The 19,752-nt window shown below is 40.4% G+C and overlaps 1 protein-coding gene across 3 annotated transcripts in view; it reads left to right on the plus strand.

Moving 5' to 3' along the window:
• Nucleotides 1-19,752, plus strand: part of alk (ALK receptor tyrosine kinase) — a 274,847-nt gene that overhangs the window by 114,754 nt on the left and 140,341 nt on the right. For all 3 annotated transcript variants that reach the window (XM_042071615.1, XM_042071616.1, XM_042071617.1), the window contains one exon: nt 7,826-7,978. In XM_042071615.1, the coding sequence (XP_041927549.1) occupies nt 7,826-7,978 (153 nt within the window). The remainder of the gene's footprint in view (nt 1-7,825; nt 7,979-19,752) is intronic.

Below are 19,752 nucleotides of genomic sequence, written 5' to 3' on the forward strand. Positions count from 1 at the left end.
GTTGTATTTTGTTATTTGTCAATTCAACTTCAGTAAACCACCCTTAGTGCTTCACTTTGAATATGAATGTTTCAAATAAATCTGTGATTTTAGTACCCTCTAAGATTAAAAGGTGACAGGGTTGGTGTAAATAACAACTATATTAATACATTGGTTTATCAAGCACATGGGGCCAGAAGTCTAGAGCGGAGCCCCAAAACATTTTTGGCATGTGAGCAAGGATGGATTACTGAATGAGCCTACCGAGTCCTTATGCATCTGTGTACAGGGGGACAGTAGTCAGTCACTGTATTAATACATAACCTCACTGTATTCATTTATAATATGACATTATAGTGTGAAGTTGTCAATTATCGCCAAGCACAGGTGACTGTGTTGTGGGAGGGGGCCCCCAAATCAAATTCTGCTAAGGGCCCCCAAAAGGCTCGGGCCGGCACTGTTTCGGTGGAATCCGTCAGTTGGTCTGTTGCAGCTGCTCGCCTCCGCTGCAGCAGCGCCGGTAGTGCTGACGGTAGACTAGTCGCTATCGAAATGTTATCAAACTCGTTACAGAGTAGCCTATTATGATAGTGTTCGTGCTTTTCAAAGTAAACTGGCGTTATGGAAGACGCAGCTCTCCAAGCGCAATGCAGCCCACTTCCCTGTCTAAAATCTCAGCCTGTTAATCGAGTATGGACAGGTAGGCTACGCAAACTTGCTTTCCGGATTCAGGCATGAGTTTGACAAAGGAAAAAGGACTGGAAAAAGACTTTTGCTCTCCATTCATGATTGACCCAAAGGCGATCCAAATGGAACTGATAAAACTGCAGTGTTGTGCACCGTCGAAGGATTAGCCTATGTATCTGTTGCAATCGAATAATTTGATCAATCCTTGCCACCACAGTGACCATTGCTCACGGCCTTTGCAGGTAAAATACTTGTGTAGATGTATGTTTGGGACAACATATTTATGTAAGCAGGCCTTTTCCGTGATGAATATTAATAAATCGAAAGTGCGAAATCGCCTGACGCACGAACATCTGAATGATGTTATGTCCCATTTGTACCGTTGTTACAATTGTACCAGTTCTCCCCAATAGCCACTGCCCAGAAACTGTACCCCGATATGGACAAGCTGGTGAAAGTTAAAAGGTGTCTTTTTGTTTTACTAATTCCTACTGGATATTCAATCACATGGCCTATTGTGTCCACTGCCGTTAACTCAACTGCCAGTCTGATAACGATTTGCACTAGCTTTGCACCAAATTTCGGAGGACCGCCTGTTTAATGAAAGAGTAGGCCTAAGGCTACCCTCATGTAGGCTAGGCTATTTTGTGTTCTCCTATATGCCCTTAAGATGTATTGAAGCTATGTTATTATGACCGCCGCGCAGTGAAGCGGCGTATAGGTTTAGTCAGATTTTTTTTTTTCTTTTCTTTTTCGCATGTCCAAATTTCCGTCAAGGATTCCCGGGACACTGAAAGACCGGGGTAGACGAAACTTGGTGAGCATGTAACCCCACATGGATAGCATGGAACCATCGTTTTTCGTTTTGATCTGTAGCCCCCCTGCTGGACTGCACCCCCCGAAAGGAGGGCAGACACAGTTTTCTGTGAATATCATGAGAACCGTAAGGTTTAGGAGGACCATTTTTTTTTTGTATGTTGATCTCAAGGGGCCATGTCAACCCATTCCATAACCACTCATTTCATGAATAGCGCCACCTAGTTAAACACAAAAAAGTAAAAATGAGGTGTTGTAATCGCAGGTATCTGTGACCTAACATAGTCAAAACTGCACGAAATTGGAAGTGTAGGATCATTATGACACCCTCTGAATGCACGCCAAGTTTCGTCGAATTCCGTTCATGGGGGGCCACACAATAAATTAATTTATGTTACTATACACCAACTGGCCTGTAGGTGGCCGGAGACAGTTTTCTGTGAATATCTCGAGAACCGTAGGGCCTAGAAGGTCCACCTTTTTTTTTGTATGTTGGTCTTAAGGGGGCATGTCAACCCATCCCATTACCACTTATTTCATGTATAGCGCCATCTAGTTAATAATTAAGCAAAAAATGAGGTGTTTTCACCACAATATCTCTGGCTGACATGGTCAAAACTGCATGAAATTGAAAGTGTAGGATCATTATGACACCCTCCAAATGCATGCCAAGTTTTGTGAACTTTCGTTCATGGGGGGCCTTACAATAAAATAATTTATGTGTATATTTAGTGACCGTACACCAACAAGGATTCCCGGGACACTGAAAGACCGGGGTACACGAAACTTGGTGGGCATGTAACCCCACATGGATAGCATGGAACCATCGGTTTTCGTTTTGATCTGTAGCCCCCCCGCTGTACTGGACCCCCCGAAAGGAGGGTAGGGCAGACACAGTTTTCTGTGAATATCTTGAGAACCGTAGGGCCTAGGATGACCAATTTTTTCCGTATGTTAGCCTCCAGGGGTCATGTTAACCCATTCCATGTGCACACATGTGCATAAACAGATACACACGCACACACATACATTCACAGTAATCATACGTATGGCACATACTCACACAGTAGACATATGTACGCATGCATGCACATGCACAAACACACATACGCAGGCAAACACACAAGCACGCACACACACACACACACACACCCACACACATAAACATAAACGTGTACACACACACATGCACACAATTCAAGAATTTCTCAGAATTATGAACAGGCAAGATGGGGGTGGGGTTGTATAAAATGAATTTTACATGTGAAATCTATGAACTAATCATGTTTTGGTACTTGTTGTCTAGCAGATACCAGTGAGAATTGAGTGTGGATAATGCAATTTAGTGAGACAGTTAGAATCATATAGGCCTTTCAGCGTGATTTATTTTTGTGGAAAAAATGTGCTGGACTGGGTGGCGGTCATATTTTGTACCGCTCTGCGGTACATCTAGTTTGATATTGTTTCATAGGGCTTTAGTGGTGGTGTTAAAGCCTACAGTATAATAGCCCAATGTTTTCTTGTCAGGTGATCTGTTTGTGGCATTTTTTATAGCCTAATAAAGAGCACAAAAGAAATACCTGTTATGTCCTTCATCGTAGAACTTTATGTAGTAGGAACAGATATTGGGTTCTGCCCAAAGTCAGCTACATAAAAGTAACGTAAAGTAAGGAGTAGGCCTAACGTAAAAAGTTACTTTCCATAGAGGGTATCATAAGGGTTACTAAGTAGCTAACGAGTAATGCGCAAACATTAGGCTACTTTTTAAAAGTAAACTTCCCCAACACTGACAATGAGCGCACGATTTAATAAAGTTCACTATTTACTAAGATGAGTGCACCATTTGCTATTTACTAAAAGGAGTGCATATAGTTGAATCTAATCTATTGATTTAGTAGCTTGCGCACTATGTAGGAAAAGGAGTGCACACATGGACAGATTATGAGGCAGTGTGTGCCTGGCACAGATGTGAACTCAGCTACAGTAAGTAAGGGGGGTCTGGGCTGGGGGGGCATGCCAGAAGAACATTTTGAAAAATAACCCCTTAAATAGTGACTTCTGGCTAGTTTTATGGAAAGAAACATTAATCCTTTGAGACCTAGGCAGTGTAATTTGTCATTATAAGGGCCATCTATACTGTACATCCTGCATCTTGTTTTTGTTCTATTTTTCAGGACAGTCAGGGATTTTTTCCCATCTGGGAAAGTATAATGTAATAATACTTGCATAGCCTTTGTCTCTGATGTTAGCCTTTATGTCAAGGAACTCTATTTGTGTTTTTGCATTAGTGTCATAGGATGCATGCCAGTATAAATAACTATTCATATTGTAGCGATCTTACCCTCAGACAAGATTCACCTTTGGCCAGGACGGCCATTTATTGGAGCAGGTAGTTTCAGACACACTCAGACATACGGATAACTACATAGGGCAACACAGGGGTAGTCTCAGCCGCACATGTAACACACAATAAGGGTTTACCACACACATCAACACGAGGATAAACACATTAGGTACAACTAAAGAGACTAACACGTTAACAAATACACAACATGGTAAACGTAACTACAACTATTATAATCGACATTACACCTTCTAGCATTCACTCGCACTGCATTCTGGGAGACACTCATTCGACGTTAAACATGTATATCCACCGACGCTACAATATTTAGGTGGAAATATGTGGAATATAGCAATATACAAATCATGATGGTGGGATATTTCATGGCTTAGCTATTTATGTGACATAAATATTTTATTAATTATGAATTCCTTTTTTACTTCCTTGTAACTGGACCATTGGATGAAGAATGTACCTAATACTCCTCTGCATTTGTGACCTGAAATAACCTGTTCTTGCATATGTGCAGATGTCACGTATAAAAGCACAGTTGATCTGTCCATGCCGAGACCAACATTTAACAGCACGTTTATTATTTTGGGTTGCTATTACATTTTAATTGCAGACCAAAGACCTTATAGAAATGTGCTGTAATTTCAAAACCGGATTATTGGGAACAGTTTATTGTACAGCTTATTGTATTGTACAGCGATTGTACTGTTTATTTTGATGGTTGTATATGGTTGTTCAGTCAAGAGTTTGTGAGATATTCCACTGAGAAGAACGTGGAGATGGATGCAGATATGTATATTATAATAGGACTTATAGGGAATATAGGCCTAACCAAATGCTAAATTTGTGCATAGGCCTATTATAATATAACCATATCAGTCTGCTCTCGTTATCATTTTGATCAGGCAAGTAATATCGTTCAGAAAATATAAAATCAAAATGAACAAACTGAAGAGGTTACCGCATTCATCCGATCTGGCTATTTCACTTTCAACTTGATTATGAAACATTAAATATGCGGATACCTTGACATAGTGTTTTTTCTGCGTGAGAAATGCAAGGAGTGGCATGTGGGCGTGTGAACTTGTTGAATTGCGTGTGTCTCACGGTCATTGGCATGTTGTCAGGTGATCCTGCATGTGTCCTACTACAGATAAGCACATGGAGCTAGAAGGGGGCACAGAATGTAACCATACCAAGGCAGGCTAAACACACATATAGTAGGCTACAGCTACACATATAGTTTGAGTATTTTGTAGTCTGTGGATTAGAATGACTGCCCTGCATTATCTCTCTCTAGACTCATTTTTTCCGTTGGTCGCACTTTCTTATTTGTTCGCACCAGAACATGATCACACTCTATATTTGTCTTAATTGACTTGATAGTAGGCTAGCTGAATAATTTAGTCTGAATATTGTCGTCCTATGGGCCTATAATTTAAAAAGAAAACAGCCTTGAAAATGTGTCAACTAAAAAAACAGCATTAGAGCATATTGTGCAGAGTACACACACACTCACACATACGCATACTCACACAGGTATGCTCACAGACAAATATATTTCAAACACACTAAAACATACTCACAGGCATAAGAGTGCACACACACGTCAGACACACACACAGAGGCAGACAGGCAGTTCGCAAAAATGTTTACAGACATGCACAAAAATCCACTTGTCATACGCACACATGCGCACACACACAGACACACACACACATACAAACACAATGGCACAAGTGTGTACACACACACACACACACTATGCAGTACAACTAGTTTTTAAGAATATCTCCAGGTTGCCATTGAACGGTATTTCCATTTCTTACAGCTATAATTCACATCAACCTCATTGCACCAGTTGTAAATGGTTACTCATTATAATACGAATGGAGTGTCCTTTATGAAATGATCTTTGTGTCCTTGTGTAGGATAAAAATGTATTAACAGACCAGAGTTTCCATGTCAAGTGGCTCTCTGTGGATGTTTTACAGCAGAGAGCAAGTAGTGAGTGCCATAGGCCGAGCACTCACATTTCTTTCTTTTTTCAGTGAATGGATCAGTGAATGGATCAGATGGCGCACCTCTTACCAAATATTAATTATCAGTCATGAATATTTTTAAAGGTGAAAATCTGAGGAGACACTTTCACTGTTATCCTATGAACAATTATATCGGAATGAAACGGAAAAACTAAACCCATTTACCATTCAGTTGCATCTGTGCTCACATTTAATTTCCAACATGTAACAGCAGACAAAATTGAATTTTCATTTTCTATTAAGAGACAAAGATTTGTATATCTGTTTTTTTTTATGGATCTGAAATCCTGAGCTCAAAAATGCAACAGTAGCAGCTTTTTTTTTTGGTGCTTTCACGTTTTGTGGAAATTCAAGATTATGTCTCCACATCTAAAGTACAGGATAAAGGCCATTTTGTATCCAAGTGTTTTAAAGGATCAAATCAAAACATGGGCCTCATTTGACTAAGCGTTGCAAGTAAAGCTGTGTGGACTTCAACTTGTTTACCTGAAAGATGCATGAATCACACTCACTGTAACATTGTACAGTACTGTATGTGCCTGGAGAGTGTGTCTGTGTGTGTTTGTTGTATGTGAAGATGCATGTACCACTCACTGTAACATTGTACAGTAAGTGCTGTGTGCGTGTGTCTGTATTGGCTATATAGTGAGAGGAGAGATAAATGTGCTTGTGCACAAGAAAAGCGCTTTCAGGACATGTTGAAGGTCACTGTACAGCATAGTTCAGTGAATGGGAAATTACACACTGAGCAACAATACATTCCAGCCCCAGATCCTCCCTTAGGAGTACAGATGCTTATTGACAAACTTACTCTCCTTTCCCTTTAACCTTGAACTGAGCTCTTTCCAGTGTCTAACACTTCAGCAGGGCCAAACCTCTCAGTGCCAGTTGGCCCAATGCAATCAATGCCATTTATTTATTTTCTGCGCAATGATAAAATGGTGCTTTCAGAGTCATTACCTTTACAGTCTCTAAGAGGCCGTGAGGCTATTGTTTCAAATGTCCTTAAAGACGAAACTTTCCAAAGTGTGTACCAATGCAATTTTAAACAGCCCCTAATGCACAGCCGATGCTAACCCACCTCATTAGGCAGAAAGCTCTCACTTTGGATGCCCTAAGTGAATTCATGGGACATTGAGGGAGATACACATGGACACTTGTGCAAGCAGTCATGGGAGGATGGATGATGTGGGGGACGAATCCCGTGTCTCATATGAGTAAGTTCAGCATGAAGCTCCTTGCGGAATAAACCAAGTGAAGAATGTCAGGTATGCTCTTATGAAGACTAAATTGCCACCGCTATATTTGGTTAGCGCAACGCCGCTTCCATGTGCGAGTAGTTTCTCTGTGCGAGAATTGGATTACTGACCTGCTTTGACACAGCTGGGGCACAGGCGAGGAGAGACACGACACATTGGCCTCCAGAGTCCAGACTGTATGCTCTCTCCACACAATATGCACACTAGTGAGTCACCGGAGGATATCATCCTGTGATAGTCACGTTACACCAGAGCCTAAAAACATGGGTGCGTGGGCACTTTGAAAATGCAATGTGTTCCCCCCTATTGAGAGTGTATTGGAAAGTGATAGCGTGTCTCAGAGGAAAGGTGAAATGGTGCCATTGCCATGTTAGTCATATCTCTGGTAAAAACACGCTTGCAAACACAGATGGATGATCTAGTTCATTCAGTCATTTTTTTTGTCTTGTATGCAATTGTGGAGAAACATTGTCTCATTCCTTCCATATAATTCTGAAACTTGTCACAAGCAAGTGTGTTCATTTCATGCAGAAGCATTAAGTTCAGATCTGCCTTTGCACACCTCAGCGTGATAGACTTCTGATAGACTTTAATTCTCAATTTTCCATTGAAGTCTATAATATTCACTCTGCCTCCCGTCCCCCTTTCAACATTTCTTTTCTCTCTTTCTCTCTTTCTCTCTCCAGAGCTTAGATGCCTCAACAACAAGATGTCATGTGATCACCTTACCGGGGACCACTCGGAGTTCACATGGAGTGTGACTGCTGCCGATGACCTCTGGGCACATGAGCATGGGGGCGTAGAGAAGAGCGGAGGCCGATCTGGTGGCTGGCATGGGGGTAGGATAACAGTAATGTAACTTCAGAGGTTCAATTATTGATGCAGTGGCGTTCTTATTCACAACACAAAGGTTCAGCAGTGCTGTTTGTTTTAAAAGATCATTAGCGGAGCTATATGTGGAATTCTGTAGAATTTCAGTCACCTTGACTACCGTTGTGTTTGTGACAGCACTGTTCCATTGACTTGCAATGTATTTGATACAGCGACACAGGGCTACAAAGTGCTATTACAGGAGGGATGACCAGTGCTGGCTTATTAGCATGTTAACTTTAGTGGATATCTGGGCAACAGAGAGCATTAGCGTTTCGGACATCATTTCAAGTCGGTGTGTTGTTATTTCTAGGTCATTTTGAAAACTACACATAGCTCCTTTAAACGATTTAAAAATATATATACATACTATGTAATCACACAAGGGGTAGAATGAGATGTGGATTTGGAAAATGGAGATTTTCCTAGTTTGCATGTGAAATCTCTACATGTATTTTATCTTGTCCACTCTTAATACTCTTCCCTTTCATCCTGCACTGATCAATGGTCTGGAATGAAGCCCTCATAACCTGATACTAACACAGTACGACAGACTAGGAGGCTTTTACCAGGGGAACTCTGGATGGGAAGGGATGTTTTCATTTGAAAACGCTGGTTCTCTATCCCATGCAATATTTATCAGGGTTTGTTTCCTGCTTTTAAAAGCACAATAAAAGTGTTAAACAAGGGCCAACTTTGAACTTCTGCATACGATGGTGAGAGCAGAAAAAGAGGGATATGGGGACTTAGAGAAGAATACATATTGCCTTTAGTTCTTAGTTCTTTAAGAAGTTCTAAAGAGTTGGATGTTGGGAGGATGAAGAGGTGGATGAAGTGATGATGATGTGATGGAGGGTGTTTCTCAGTGCAGCAGTCCCCACTCAGAAATCAGAACTCATGCAGAACATATCTCAAACATTTAATGTGGCCAGTGCAATAACAGCTCAGGCAACGTTAATCCCATAAGCGTATGGCTGGGTGCTCTTCATTTATTTCAATACCTTAGAGAGAGAGAGAGAGAGAGAGAGAGAGAGGCACGAGTGTGCACCAGCCAGAGAAAGAAGGAGAGAGGGAGATGGAGAGAGAGAGAGAGGCAAGAGTGTGCACGTGCCAGGGAGAGAGAGAGAGAAGAGAGAGGGAGAGAGGCAAGTGTGCATGCGCTAGAGAGAGAGAGAGGGATAAAGAGAGAGAGAGAGAGAGAGCGCAACAAAGCCTCATTAGACAGTCAGGTTGCAGAGTGGGTTCGGGAATTACAAGCTCTTCAGGCACAGCTCATGCACTTCAAAGGCAAAGCCAGCAATTCCACTTTGGTATCAACTCTGTCACATCCCTCTCACTCACTCTCTTAACCCCCCTCCCTCCCTCCCACACACACACATACACACACATGTGCAAACACATTTCTTCTCACTTACTGTCTTTCAATATATTTGCTTGTGTCGGTAATACAAGAATAAAGCCAGAATAAAGAAAACCAGAAGTGTTGATGATAATCTTAGTAACTATCCTAGTGGAGTTGTAGCTCATATATGACCTGTATTATTCGTGCAGTTACAAGTGGTAAGTTTGGAGCCAGGCACACATTTGAGGTCATTTGTAAGCACCAAATAATTTTGGTTCACAGCATTGAATATTCAAAGTTGTCTCACAGGAGTCCATCGAACATGCATTAACCTAATAGGGTGGTGAATAATTCATGCTCAGTTATGCCATTGATTTGCTTTTTTGGGGAGGAAAAAAAGAATGTCACACTTTGCATTTTTCGCAGACAGCCACACAAGGTGAGCTGAGCAAAACAAAACAGGGGGAAAAAAGCTGAACAGCGAGAACTCTGTGTGAATGGTTAGTAATGGAGATGCATGATAAACATGTAGCTGTGTCCAGTGGATCATACAGTGTGTGCAGTGGTCACCTTGAGAGCACCGTGGCTCTATCACAACAGTATGATTTACTGTCCATGGTCACCACGTGGCAACATGATGTATACTCTAAACATGGCGCTGGACAAAACATAGCCGCGCATTGGCAGATTACATGCTTTAATGCAAAGGTCAGAAACAAAACGGAGAAAGATGAATGTACGTGTGCAATATATGCATCGTTCATCCCCTTATGATTGGATATACAATTGGCCCACTATTGAGTGATTGCTTTTGTCTCCTCCTAATAAAGTCTCTCTCTCTCCCTTGAGCGGGCCCATTTTTAGGAGGGATGGAGTAGAAGTTTGATGAATCTGAGGGGAGAAAAGGCCAGTGTTATTTATGCTCCTTTTCATCCTTGCCACTGCCTCTACTTGTGTTTCTAAATTCTAACCAGCTGGGATACTTCATGCATATAATATTTAGGGGATTAGTATGATTAATTGCATCACACCAACAATATTTGTCTCTTAACGTTACACTGCTTCTAGTCAGATCGTATGATTCATCACTGTGAGGGGAGAGATGTAATGTAGCCTCACAAATTAACTAATGTAAATTAACTAGGGCTGTCAATCGATTAAAAAAAATAATCGAATTAATTACATACTCTGTGATTAATTAATCTAAATTAATCGCATATATAATTTTTGCTGAGAAAGTATGTTAAATATTTAAATTCAAATGAATCATTGAATAATCAGCATTAGTGACATTAAAGTTCAAAAACTCTTTTATTATTATTTTCACTGTTCAAATAATGGCCATAATAATCTATGATATGACCTAATATGCTGAGGAAATAAATTCAAAAGTGCTTCGGGAAGAAGTTTTTTTCACATACAAGGCATTTCATTCCACAGATATAACCTAGGGGACACAATGAAAATAAATGAACACTCCCCTCAATGTCAACACTATTTGTAACCACTATTGTAACCATGTTGTTAGTCGCTTTGGTTAAAAAGCGTCAGCCAAATGTAATGTAATGTAATGTAATATTTCTTGACGTGCGACTTTAGAGTTGACAAACTCCGGTGATATGCAAATTCCTTGCTGCAGACATTGCAGAGGACTTTATTTTAATCAACACTTTATTTTTGTCAACACCATCAGGCCGTTTTTAAAAAGTAAATGTTCCAATCTACGCAGCACATGTTCTTCTCTCTCCTTCATTTTAATCAGTTATTTTTTCCCAAATTAATTAATCGAAATTAATCAGTTATTTTGACAGCCCTAAAATTAACTGACCTGGTTTAGTTTATTAGGAAGTTACATGTGGTCTCTTGGATCTGTAAATAAATACTACTATAGACACTTATTAGCTGTAAATAAAGACCACTATAGGCACTTATTAGCTGTAAATAAAGACCACTATAGGCACTTATTAGCTGTAAATAAAGACTATAGACACATATTAACTGTAAATAAAGACTACTAAAGGCTCTAGCTGTAAATAAAGACTACTGAAGGCTCTAGCTGTAAATAAAGACTACTATAAGCACTCATTAGCTGTAAATAAAGACTACTATAAGCACTCATTAGCTGTAAATAAAGACTACTGTAGGCACTCATTAGTTGTAAATAAAGACTACTATAGGCACTCATTAGCTGCAAATAAAGACTATAGGCACTTACTGTATTATAGTTGCACTGATATATCTAGTCAGTGTCATTTTGATTGTCTTCATGAAGGAATGTAGGCTACTGAACTTCATGAGAATGTTTTCTTTTTTTAATTACCACTAATAATTTATGCTAATATCATTAACATCTCTTCCCCTCAACCTCAATTCCTCCTCTCAATAGCTGTGCATAATTTCTCCTGGAAGCCTGCAAGGCCATTTTATTAGAGACTGGTTTGGCAGGGCTCCCTCCAGGAGCAAAGGCGAAACTCATACACCTATAAAAGGCAATATGTTGAGGAAAAATTGGCGATTTTTGGGATGAAAACAGGTGCAGCTCACCTCAGGTCCACTAACATTGTTGTATCTAGCATCCGAGCATAATGGGTAGCACTTCGCTATTTAGCTAGGATGCTCATTTATGGATGCTCCCCTTCCTGTCCTTCTGGGTGATGTGTGTATGAAGATTAGCTACATTAGCTGACTTAATTTAACTAATGACAGTGATATGGAGCGGCCATCCAGCAACTCAATTTGCATGAGAGCCGTTCATGGTCAAGATGATAAACTGTAGCTGTCATGCTCACTGGTGAGTAGTGAGTCTTAATTTCATCGTGCTATTCAGAGCCTCAACTTTCTGGAGACATTTCATCCATCTAGAGACTGATGAACAGGTATGGACCCTTTCAAGAGAGTTCCATTATCAGCATCATAGTTGGCCCCACAAGACTTCCGTTTTAACATTCCATATGTTATCTTAATGCAGAGGAAGTAGATTGGGGCCCAAATAGAACGTTCAAGCATTGTTTTTGTTTTTATTGTTGAAAGGGTCTATAGTAGTAATCAGGACAGATCTACTCAGGCACCAATGTATTACTCTGCATGATCATAGAACCACATCTCAGACCCTATCTGTCAGGAATGTTCACAAATGCCAACTTTGCAGGACACTGCAGCATTCAGCAAGCAAGAAGGATACTGCTTGTTTTGCTTGGTTGTGGTTTGCCTTTCAAATCAGGAGGATTGCCTGTCTCATCACCACTATCACTCAGAAAAGGATTAAGCTGAATAGTTGCATCGATTTTTAGGCGCACACTCAGACAGACTCAGTCAAACTGGCTCATGCTGACCTGCGGCAGACGACAGTATAGTGTGAGGAGTTGATTTGTTTGTTTGCCATGTTGCAACCCTGTGCACCTTTGCTATTCTGAACCTGCCTACTCTCTTGGTGGGGAATGTGTTGTTCTAGAGCACACAGTGAGGAAAGAGACTCTGCAGGCGTAATGGTTGTTTACCTGATTTTAAATATTTAACTGCTGGCAGCTTGGACCATGAGGTGTTGGGAAATAACAGTGGCAACCCTGCTAGTAACCTCTGCTACAACTTTTTACACCTCATATGTTATATATATATATATAACTACTGCTCTTAAGAACAAGTCCTAATGTCTTATCTAGGAGACAGCAATACTGCAACCATTTAGATGTTTTCTTTGCTCTTATGCAAATCGCTTGAAGTTGCTCAGAAAGTAGTAAAACCAAATTATCCAACGATACTACTCATTAATTTTGATTGATAGTTTCTGCTGCTCTTCAAGATCTTGTAATTCTGCTGTTTTTAGACTTGTACAAATGTTAAAGCCTCCATGTGAATGCACTCAGGTCATGTGTTTATTCAAGACTAATTTTCATGTTGTTGCAGCACCATGAACAGCCTTCAGCACTGTAGCAACCATACAGTGAGATAGCAACCATACAGTGAGATGGCAACTATACAGTGAGATACCTACATTTGACATATTCAAATGTAGGTATCTCACTGTACACATTCAACATATTAACTTGGTGCAACATCCAACATACATTGGTGGAGTAATTTGTAAGGCTTTTTAACATCTAGGAAAACATGACAAACTTTAGATGGGTGGGCGTGTTTTTTGGGGAGTTTTATAGAGATGGTGTTGCTTTGAAGGAATTCATTTACAGAAAGCTTCCTATACTGTAGTTGTGTGGAGACATACTCAACCCGTACATACTGTACGCTGACCCTCCCATCTTTGTGTGTAGGATTACACAAATGATATTACATTATTGAATCCACCTTTACGGTTACAGTTGAAACCAGAAGTTTACATACCCTTAGCATGTGCTAAAGTTGACTGAAAAGACGAATAAAAAATCATCTTTTGAAAATTGATGCCTTAATTAAGAAAATTAGGAAAAATCCAACCTTTAAGGACACCAATTTTCTTTGTGAATGAATAATGTATTGTAAATAAATAAATGTTCTTCCTTAAAATACAGGTGCTCATAAGTATACATACCCCTATGTTAAATTACCATAGAGGCAGGCAGATTTTTATTTTTAAAAGCCAGTTATTTCATGGATCCGGGATACTATCCTGCTAAAATTTCCTTTGGCCTTTGGAATTAAAATAGCCCCACATCATCGCATACCCGTCACCATACCTAGAGATTGGCATGGTTTTATTTCAGTTACCCTATTAGCTGGTTTGATTTGCAATGCTTAATGCAAAACTGTATGTGTATGTGTGGAATGTGCGGTTTACCCAGCAACTATGAACTTCACCATGTCATTGCAACTTTAAACAGATGAAATACAGTACATGAAAGTTGCAGTGTTTTACTGAGGGTTTGCTGGGAAGACTCTGTTGTTGTTCTGTGGAAGAAGCATATGTGTTCATTGACCTGTGCAACGGTGTTCGCACCTGTGTTATCACCCCAAGAGGCAGTTTATTGTGCAAATCTTGTGCCTCTGATTTGGCCAATGTCTGTCACATGTCACTTTGAAGAATTTGATGGCAGAAGATGAAGTGAATGAAACAGTAGGTGGACAGAGGTGTGTAGAAGCCACTAGACCTAACATTAGGCTACAGCATCCTGCTTTGTGGTTTGCGTTTGATGTCAGCATGTGTGCACCGACCTCATCCATGTTTTTGAATTGTTGCGTGATACACCCACAAACCTCCTAAAGACTTAATAAACTAATAAAACTAATAAATCATCATCATGTGATGAAATGTCCTGGCCGTATAATCTGTTTCATTCCTCATCTTTAGACGTTTTAATTGATTTGTTGAAGATGTGAGAAATGATCCAGTACTGGATGTAGACTTTACACTGCTGACCTGTCCAACGCAGGTCAGACTGTGAACTTATGCTGGTGATAGTCTGTCTAATCATGCTGAACCTGGTCACCATAGTCCTAATAGTGATGAGATCTCCAACCAGGTAAGCTGGTGAAGATTGGGGTAAATTTTAGTTAATTCCGACCACTGTCTTTGATTCAGACTGGACCTGCCCATTTTCATCATCAATTTTGTGTTTCTTTTTTTAAAGACACATGGTTAACATTAGGCTACTGCTGCCAACGCGTACACCCCTGTGTAGGCAGGGATGGATTACTGCACGCGCCTACTGGGCCCAGGCCCAAGGGGTCAGGGGGCCCTGAAGCCCAAGCTATTGCATGGAATCATTGCCTCAACATCAACAAATCAGGATGTAGGCTATGAATCTGATTGAATTTAGTATTGGCCATCCCCAAAATGCACCAGAATACAGGAAATCACATCAAACAAATTAAAAAAATTCTAGGGGAGGACCCCCAAACCCCCCCTCCTACATATACAACAATTAGTGGGGGGCCCTTAATACATCTGGGCCCAGGGGCCCGAAAGTTCATAATCCGCCCATGTGTGTAGGTTATGGGTGCGTTCGTAAATTGCCACTCCGAGCGCTCCTAGCACAATCTGAAACTTTTTAACTGTGCGTTATTCTATTTTCAGATTGAATTTACGAACGCACCCATCTGACAGCCCAGTGTGACAGGCACTGTCCTTTTATAATAAGCTGCCTTAATATAAAATTTATATTAAGGCAGCTTATTAGTGCGAGCTGCCTTAAAATAAAATGACAGCTGTGATTGGCTGCGAAAGTAAACAACACTTTTACTTTTGCAGCCAATCACTGCTGTCCTTTTATTTTGTTGATTATAACGTAGTCATGAAAGCCAGATTTCAAGGCAGTTTGCGGGCGGGCTGCAGCTAAAATCCAACGGACCGCTAGCTATGTTTGTCACCACCTGGAGCCTGCTGATGTTTTGTAAATGTAATGCAACATATCTGCTCAGTGTGCCCAAAGAGAGTCCTCGACCTTTCGGTTTTAGGGACCTAGACATTTTAAGCCTAGACCAAACTGTATGCAGTTATTATACTGTAGCCATTGTTTAATCTGTTGCTGAAGATGTTTGAAATTCATTTGTTCCAAATGATTGTGAGAACTGACAAAAAATGTGTTTGCTTTTCTGTCATATGCCACTTGTATTAAAATTATTTCCCCAACCTTCACCTGGCAGAGCAAACACCGAGGTTATTTACACCAACTGCTTGGCTCCTTGGAAGCCTTACTAAATTCACATTTTTTCACATCAAACTATTAGTGTGCAAACAATTCATTAAAAATGTCAGAGCAACCACAACGTCCTTGTAAAAGTGAACTGACTTTACAGTGGTAACAGGGTGCACACAAAACATTACTTGCCAACAACAGCAATGCCTCAGAAACCTAAGCTTAGGCCTAGTCCACACGTACCAAACCAATCTTTTTTTCCTCCGTCTTCCCTGGAACCGTATCAAGAATATTTGCGTCCAAACTGATCCATCTCAATACGACTCAACACTATAATTCATATCACAGGGCCAGAATTGTTTGTGTGGACTGATGGTGAACTGTCAACTGTAGTCAACTGTAAAACTAATAAACTTCATTTTTACGGTTTGTGAAGGGTGCAGTCCCGTCATTTATTTGGCTAACGCAGGTAGGCTACAAATAATCTCCTTTACTTTCTTTGGTTGTAGGATAGTCCGTGATTCACATTAGTTTTGGCTATCACCGCAATTAGGCTACTAAACACAAGGCCTACCCAAGTTCTAGGCTATTCCGTCGCCAAATTTATAATATTGTTATAAAACCTTCGTTAGTAACAGTCAATACTTTTGCCTGCATCAAATCGTGCATTCGCATTCAGTGCGCTACCATCGGCTTAACATGAGTTCTAAGCGTCTTTGTATGGTCATCTGACTTCACTAGACTGTGAATGCATGTATATATATATATTGTAAGGCATGTAAAATAAATGAATGACACTGGCACTATGCACAAATTAATGTAAACTTACACCGCACTTCCCTAATAACTTAAGTTCTCTCGCGTCACTGACAGTAGCTAGAATGCATAAAAAAACACCGGGAAAAACAGTGTTCATTCCACCAAGTCATAAGCTATCAGCACTGCGCAGTACCAGTTGTGATATTTATGACCGCCGCGCAGCGAAGCGGCGGTCATATAGGTTTAGGTTTAGGTTTAGTTTTTTTTTTTTTTTTTTTTTTTTTTTTTTTTCTTTTTCGCATGCCCAAATTTCCGTCAATGATTCCCGGGACACTGAAAGACCGGGGTACACGAAACTTGGTGGACATGTAACCCCACATGGATAGCATGGAACCATCGTTTTTCGTTTTGATCTGTAGCCCCCCCCGCTGAATTGGACCCCCCGAAAGGAGGGTAGGGCAGACACAGTTTTCTGTGAATATCTCGAAAACCGTAGGGTTTAGGAGGACCATTTTTTTTTTGTATGTTGATCTCAAGGGGCCATGTCAACCCATTCCATAACCACTCATTTCATGTATAGCGCCACCTAGTTAAACACAAAAAAGTAAAAATGAGGTGGTGTAATTGAAGGTATCTGTGACCTAACATAGTCAAAACTGCACGAAATTGGAAGTGTAGGATCATTATGACACCCTCTGTATGCACGCCAAGTTTTGTGGAATTCCGTTCATGGGGGGCCACACAATAAATTAATTTATGTTACTATACACCAACTGGCCTGTAGGTGGCCGGAGACAGTTTTCTGTGAATATCTCGAGAACCGTAGGGCCTAGGAGGTCCACCTTTTTTTTGTATGTTGGTCTTAAGGGGGCATGTCAACCCATCCCATTACCACTTATTTCATGTATAGCGCCACCTAGTTAAAAATTAAAAAGCAAAACATTAGGTGTTTTCATCTCAATATCTCTGGCTGACAAGGTCAAAACTGCACGAAATTAAAAGTGTAGGATCATTATGACACCCTCTGAATGCATGCCAAGTTTTGTGTACTTTCGTTCATGGGGGGCCTTACAATAAAATAATTTATGTGTACATTTAGTGACGTACACCAACAAGGATTCCCGGGACACTGAAAGACCGGGGTACACAAAACTTGGTGGGCATGTACCCCCACATGGATAGCATGGAACCGTCATTTTTCGTTTTCATCTGCAGCCCCCCCGCTGGACTGGACCCCCGAAAGGAGGGTAGGGCAGACACAGTTCTCTGTGAATCTTTTATGGTATGTTGGTCTCAAGGGCCCACATCAACCTGGCTCATAATCACTCATTTGTGATTTGCCCCCCCCCCCCCGGTAAAAAATGAAAATCAGTAGGATTAAAAGAAAGCCAAAATAAATATTCATCATCATGGCTGCATTTTCAGTATTGGCGAGAAGTAGTCGTTTGTCCACTAGATGGCGCATCGTTGCAGTGAGACGTAATTTTGTTGGAAGTTAAAAGTGGGTTGGGAAAAAACAATGGACGCTTCATACAAGGACTGTAATTTACCGCAGCGAACATCTAATAAGGATAGGACGATGTTCACATGAAGTGTAATTCCCATTTCTTCTTGAAGCCGAAATAAATCTGAGGATGTTTATCGGACATGCTTGGTTTTTACTGCAGGTACGTTAATCTTGTAATATCAATAAGGACCTAGGTAATGTTAATGTTAGGTAATGTTAGCGTTGGTTGAGTGATGGAGGCATTTGATTTATTGCATTTGTAGAAAACTATAAATGCGGTTATACCAAGCAAATGTATAGCAGCACTGTTTGTATCTTTCGACTGTCATTTATTGCACGTGCTACAAAATCATTCTGTGCAATGGAAGATTTACCAACGTTACACCGGTCTGATACAGTTTTGCCTATACATGCGTGAGACTGAGACGCCTGTTTATTTTGTTTTAAGTGCGTGCAGGGTGTGAGAGGGGAATCGATGTGCTTTGATTACAGCTTGGTAGTTGTAGTCTGTGAAATTAAAAAGCACGTGTGTGTGAAGTATCCAAACAATGACACCTTAATTTCATTATGGCTGCTTTAGCAAAACACCTTAAGCTACTGTGTAGTGGGTCCCATTTAGAAGTGGCTACTTCATTCGCGCTTTCCTTGACTCATGGAGCTGCGTGAATGTTATTACAACTTTTCGCCACGATATGACAGTCCGCTTGATACTGTAAGGCGTAAGCCATTGGTTTCCAAAGGAGATTTTATTTGTGTCGCCAGCATAGCCTATTGACAATTTATGTTGTCAATAGGCCTACCTTATAATCCTACCTGTAGCTTAGGGAAGCTAACAGCTTTCTATTAGGATCTAGTTTGTTAGTTACCGTTTTGTCATAACTCCCTGATGCATTTTTGCATTTAGAATAGCCAGAGCGTGTATATCTCAATCGGAAAATTAAACAATATCGGGTGCCTATGGACTAGGCTGGGTGAACCCAGCCTGATCTGCCCGCTATTTATTTTTTGATTTCTTAAAAGATTGAGCTTGGTCTGATGAAAGCCAGACTAGCCATGGACCTCAGTTAAACAATGCAAGGGAACATGAATCAGCCTATATTTGCACTAACAATAACGGACAAAAGCTCTTCAACTTTGGCCCGTTAAAATGTGTATGAACAGTCTAGCGACGCATTTCATCAAGGCCCATTTGGACATGTCAGTTATTTGCACCACTGGTTAGATGTAAAACAGCATTTCGTTTCAGACTAGGCTACTGTTACTTAATTTGTGCATTAACAATAACGTTTCAGACTACTGTTACTTAATTTGTGCATTGACAATAAAGTATTACATGAACTAAAGATGACTAAAATCTTATGTAGAAGAAGAAACATTCACAAAAAATCCATCCATCCAAAAATGACCTTTGTTTTTGATAGCTGTTGAAAACGGCATGGAACTGACAGAGATGTTTTTGTTTAAAAATACATAAAAAAAATAAAAAAAAATAACATTATGCTGATACCTTTTGCTTTTCCCAAATACAATGTAGCCTACAGGTGTAAGTGACCTTTCATCAATCCA

The sequence above is a fragment of the Alosa sapidissima genome, chromosome 19 (assembly GCF_018492685.1).
Source record: "Alosa sapidissima isolate fAloSap1 chromosome 19, fAloSap1.pri, whole genome shotgun sequence".
NCBI lineage: Eukaryota > Metazoa > Chordata > Actinopteri > Clupeiformes > Clupeidae > Alosa > Alosa sapidissima.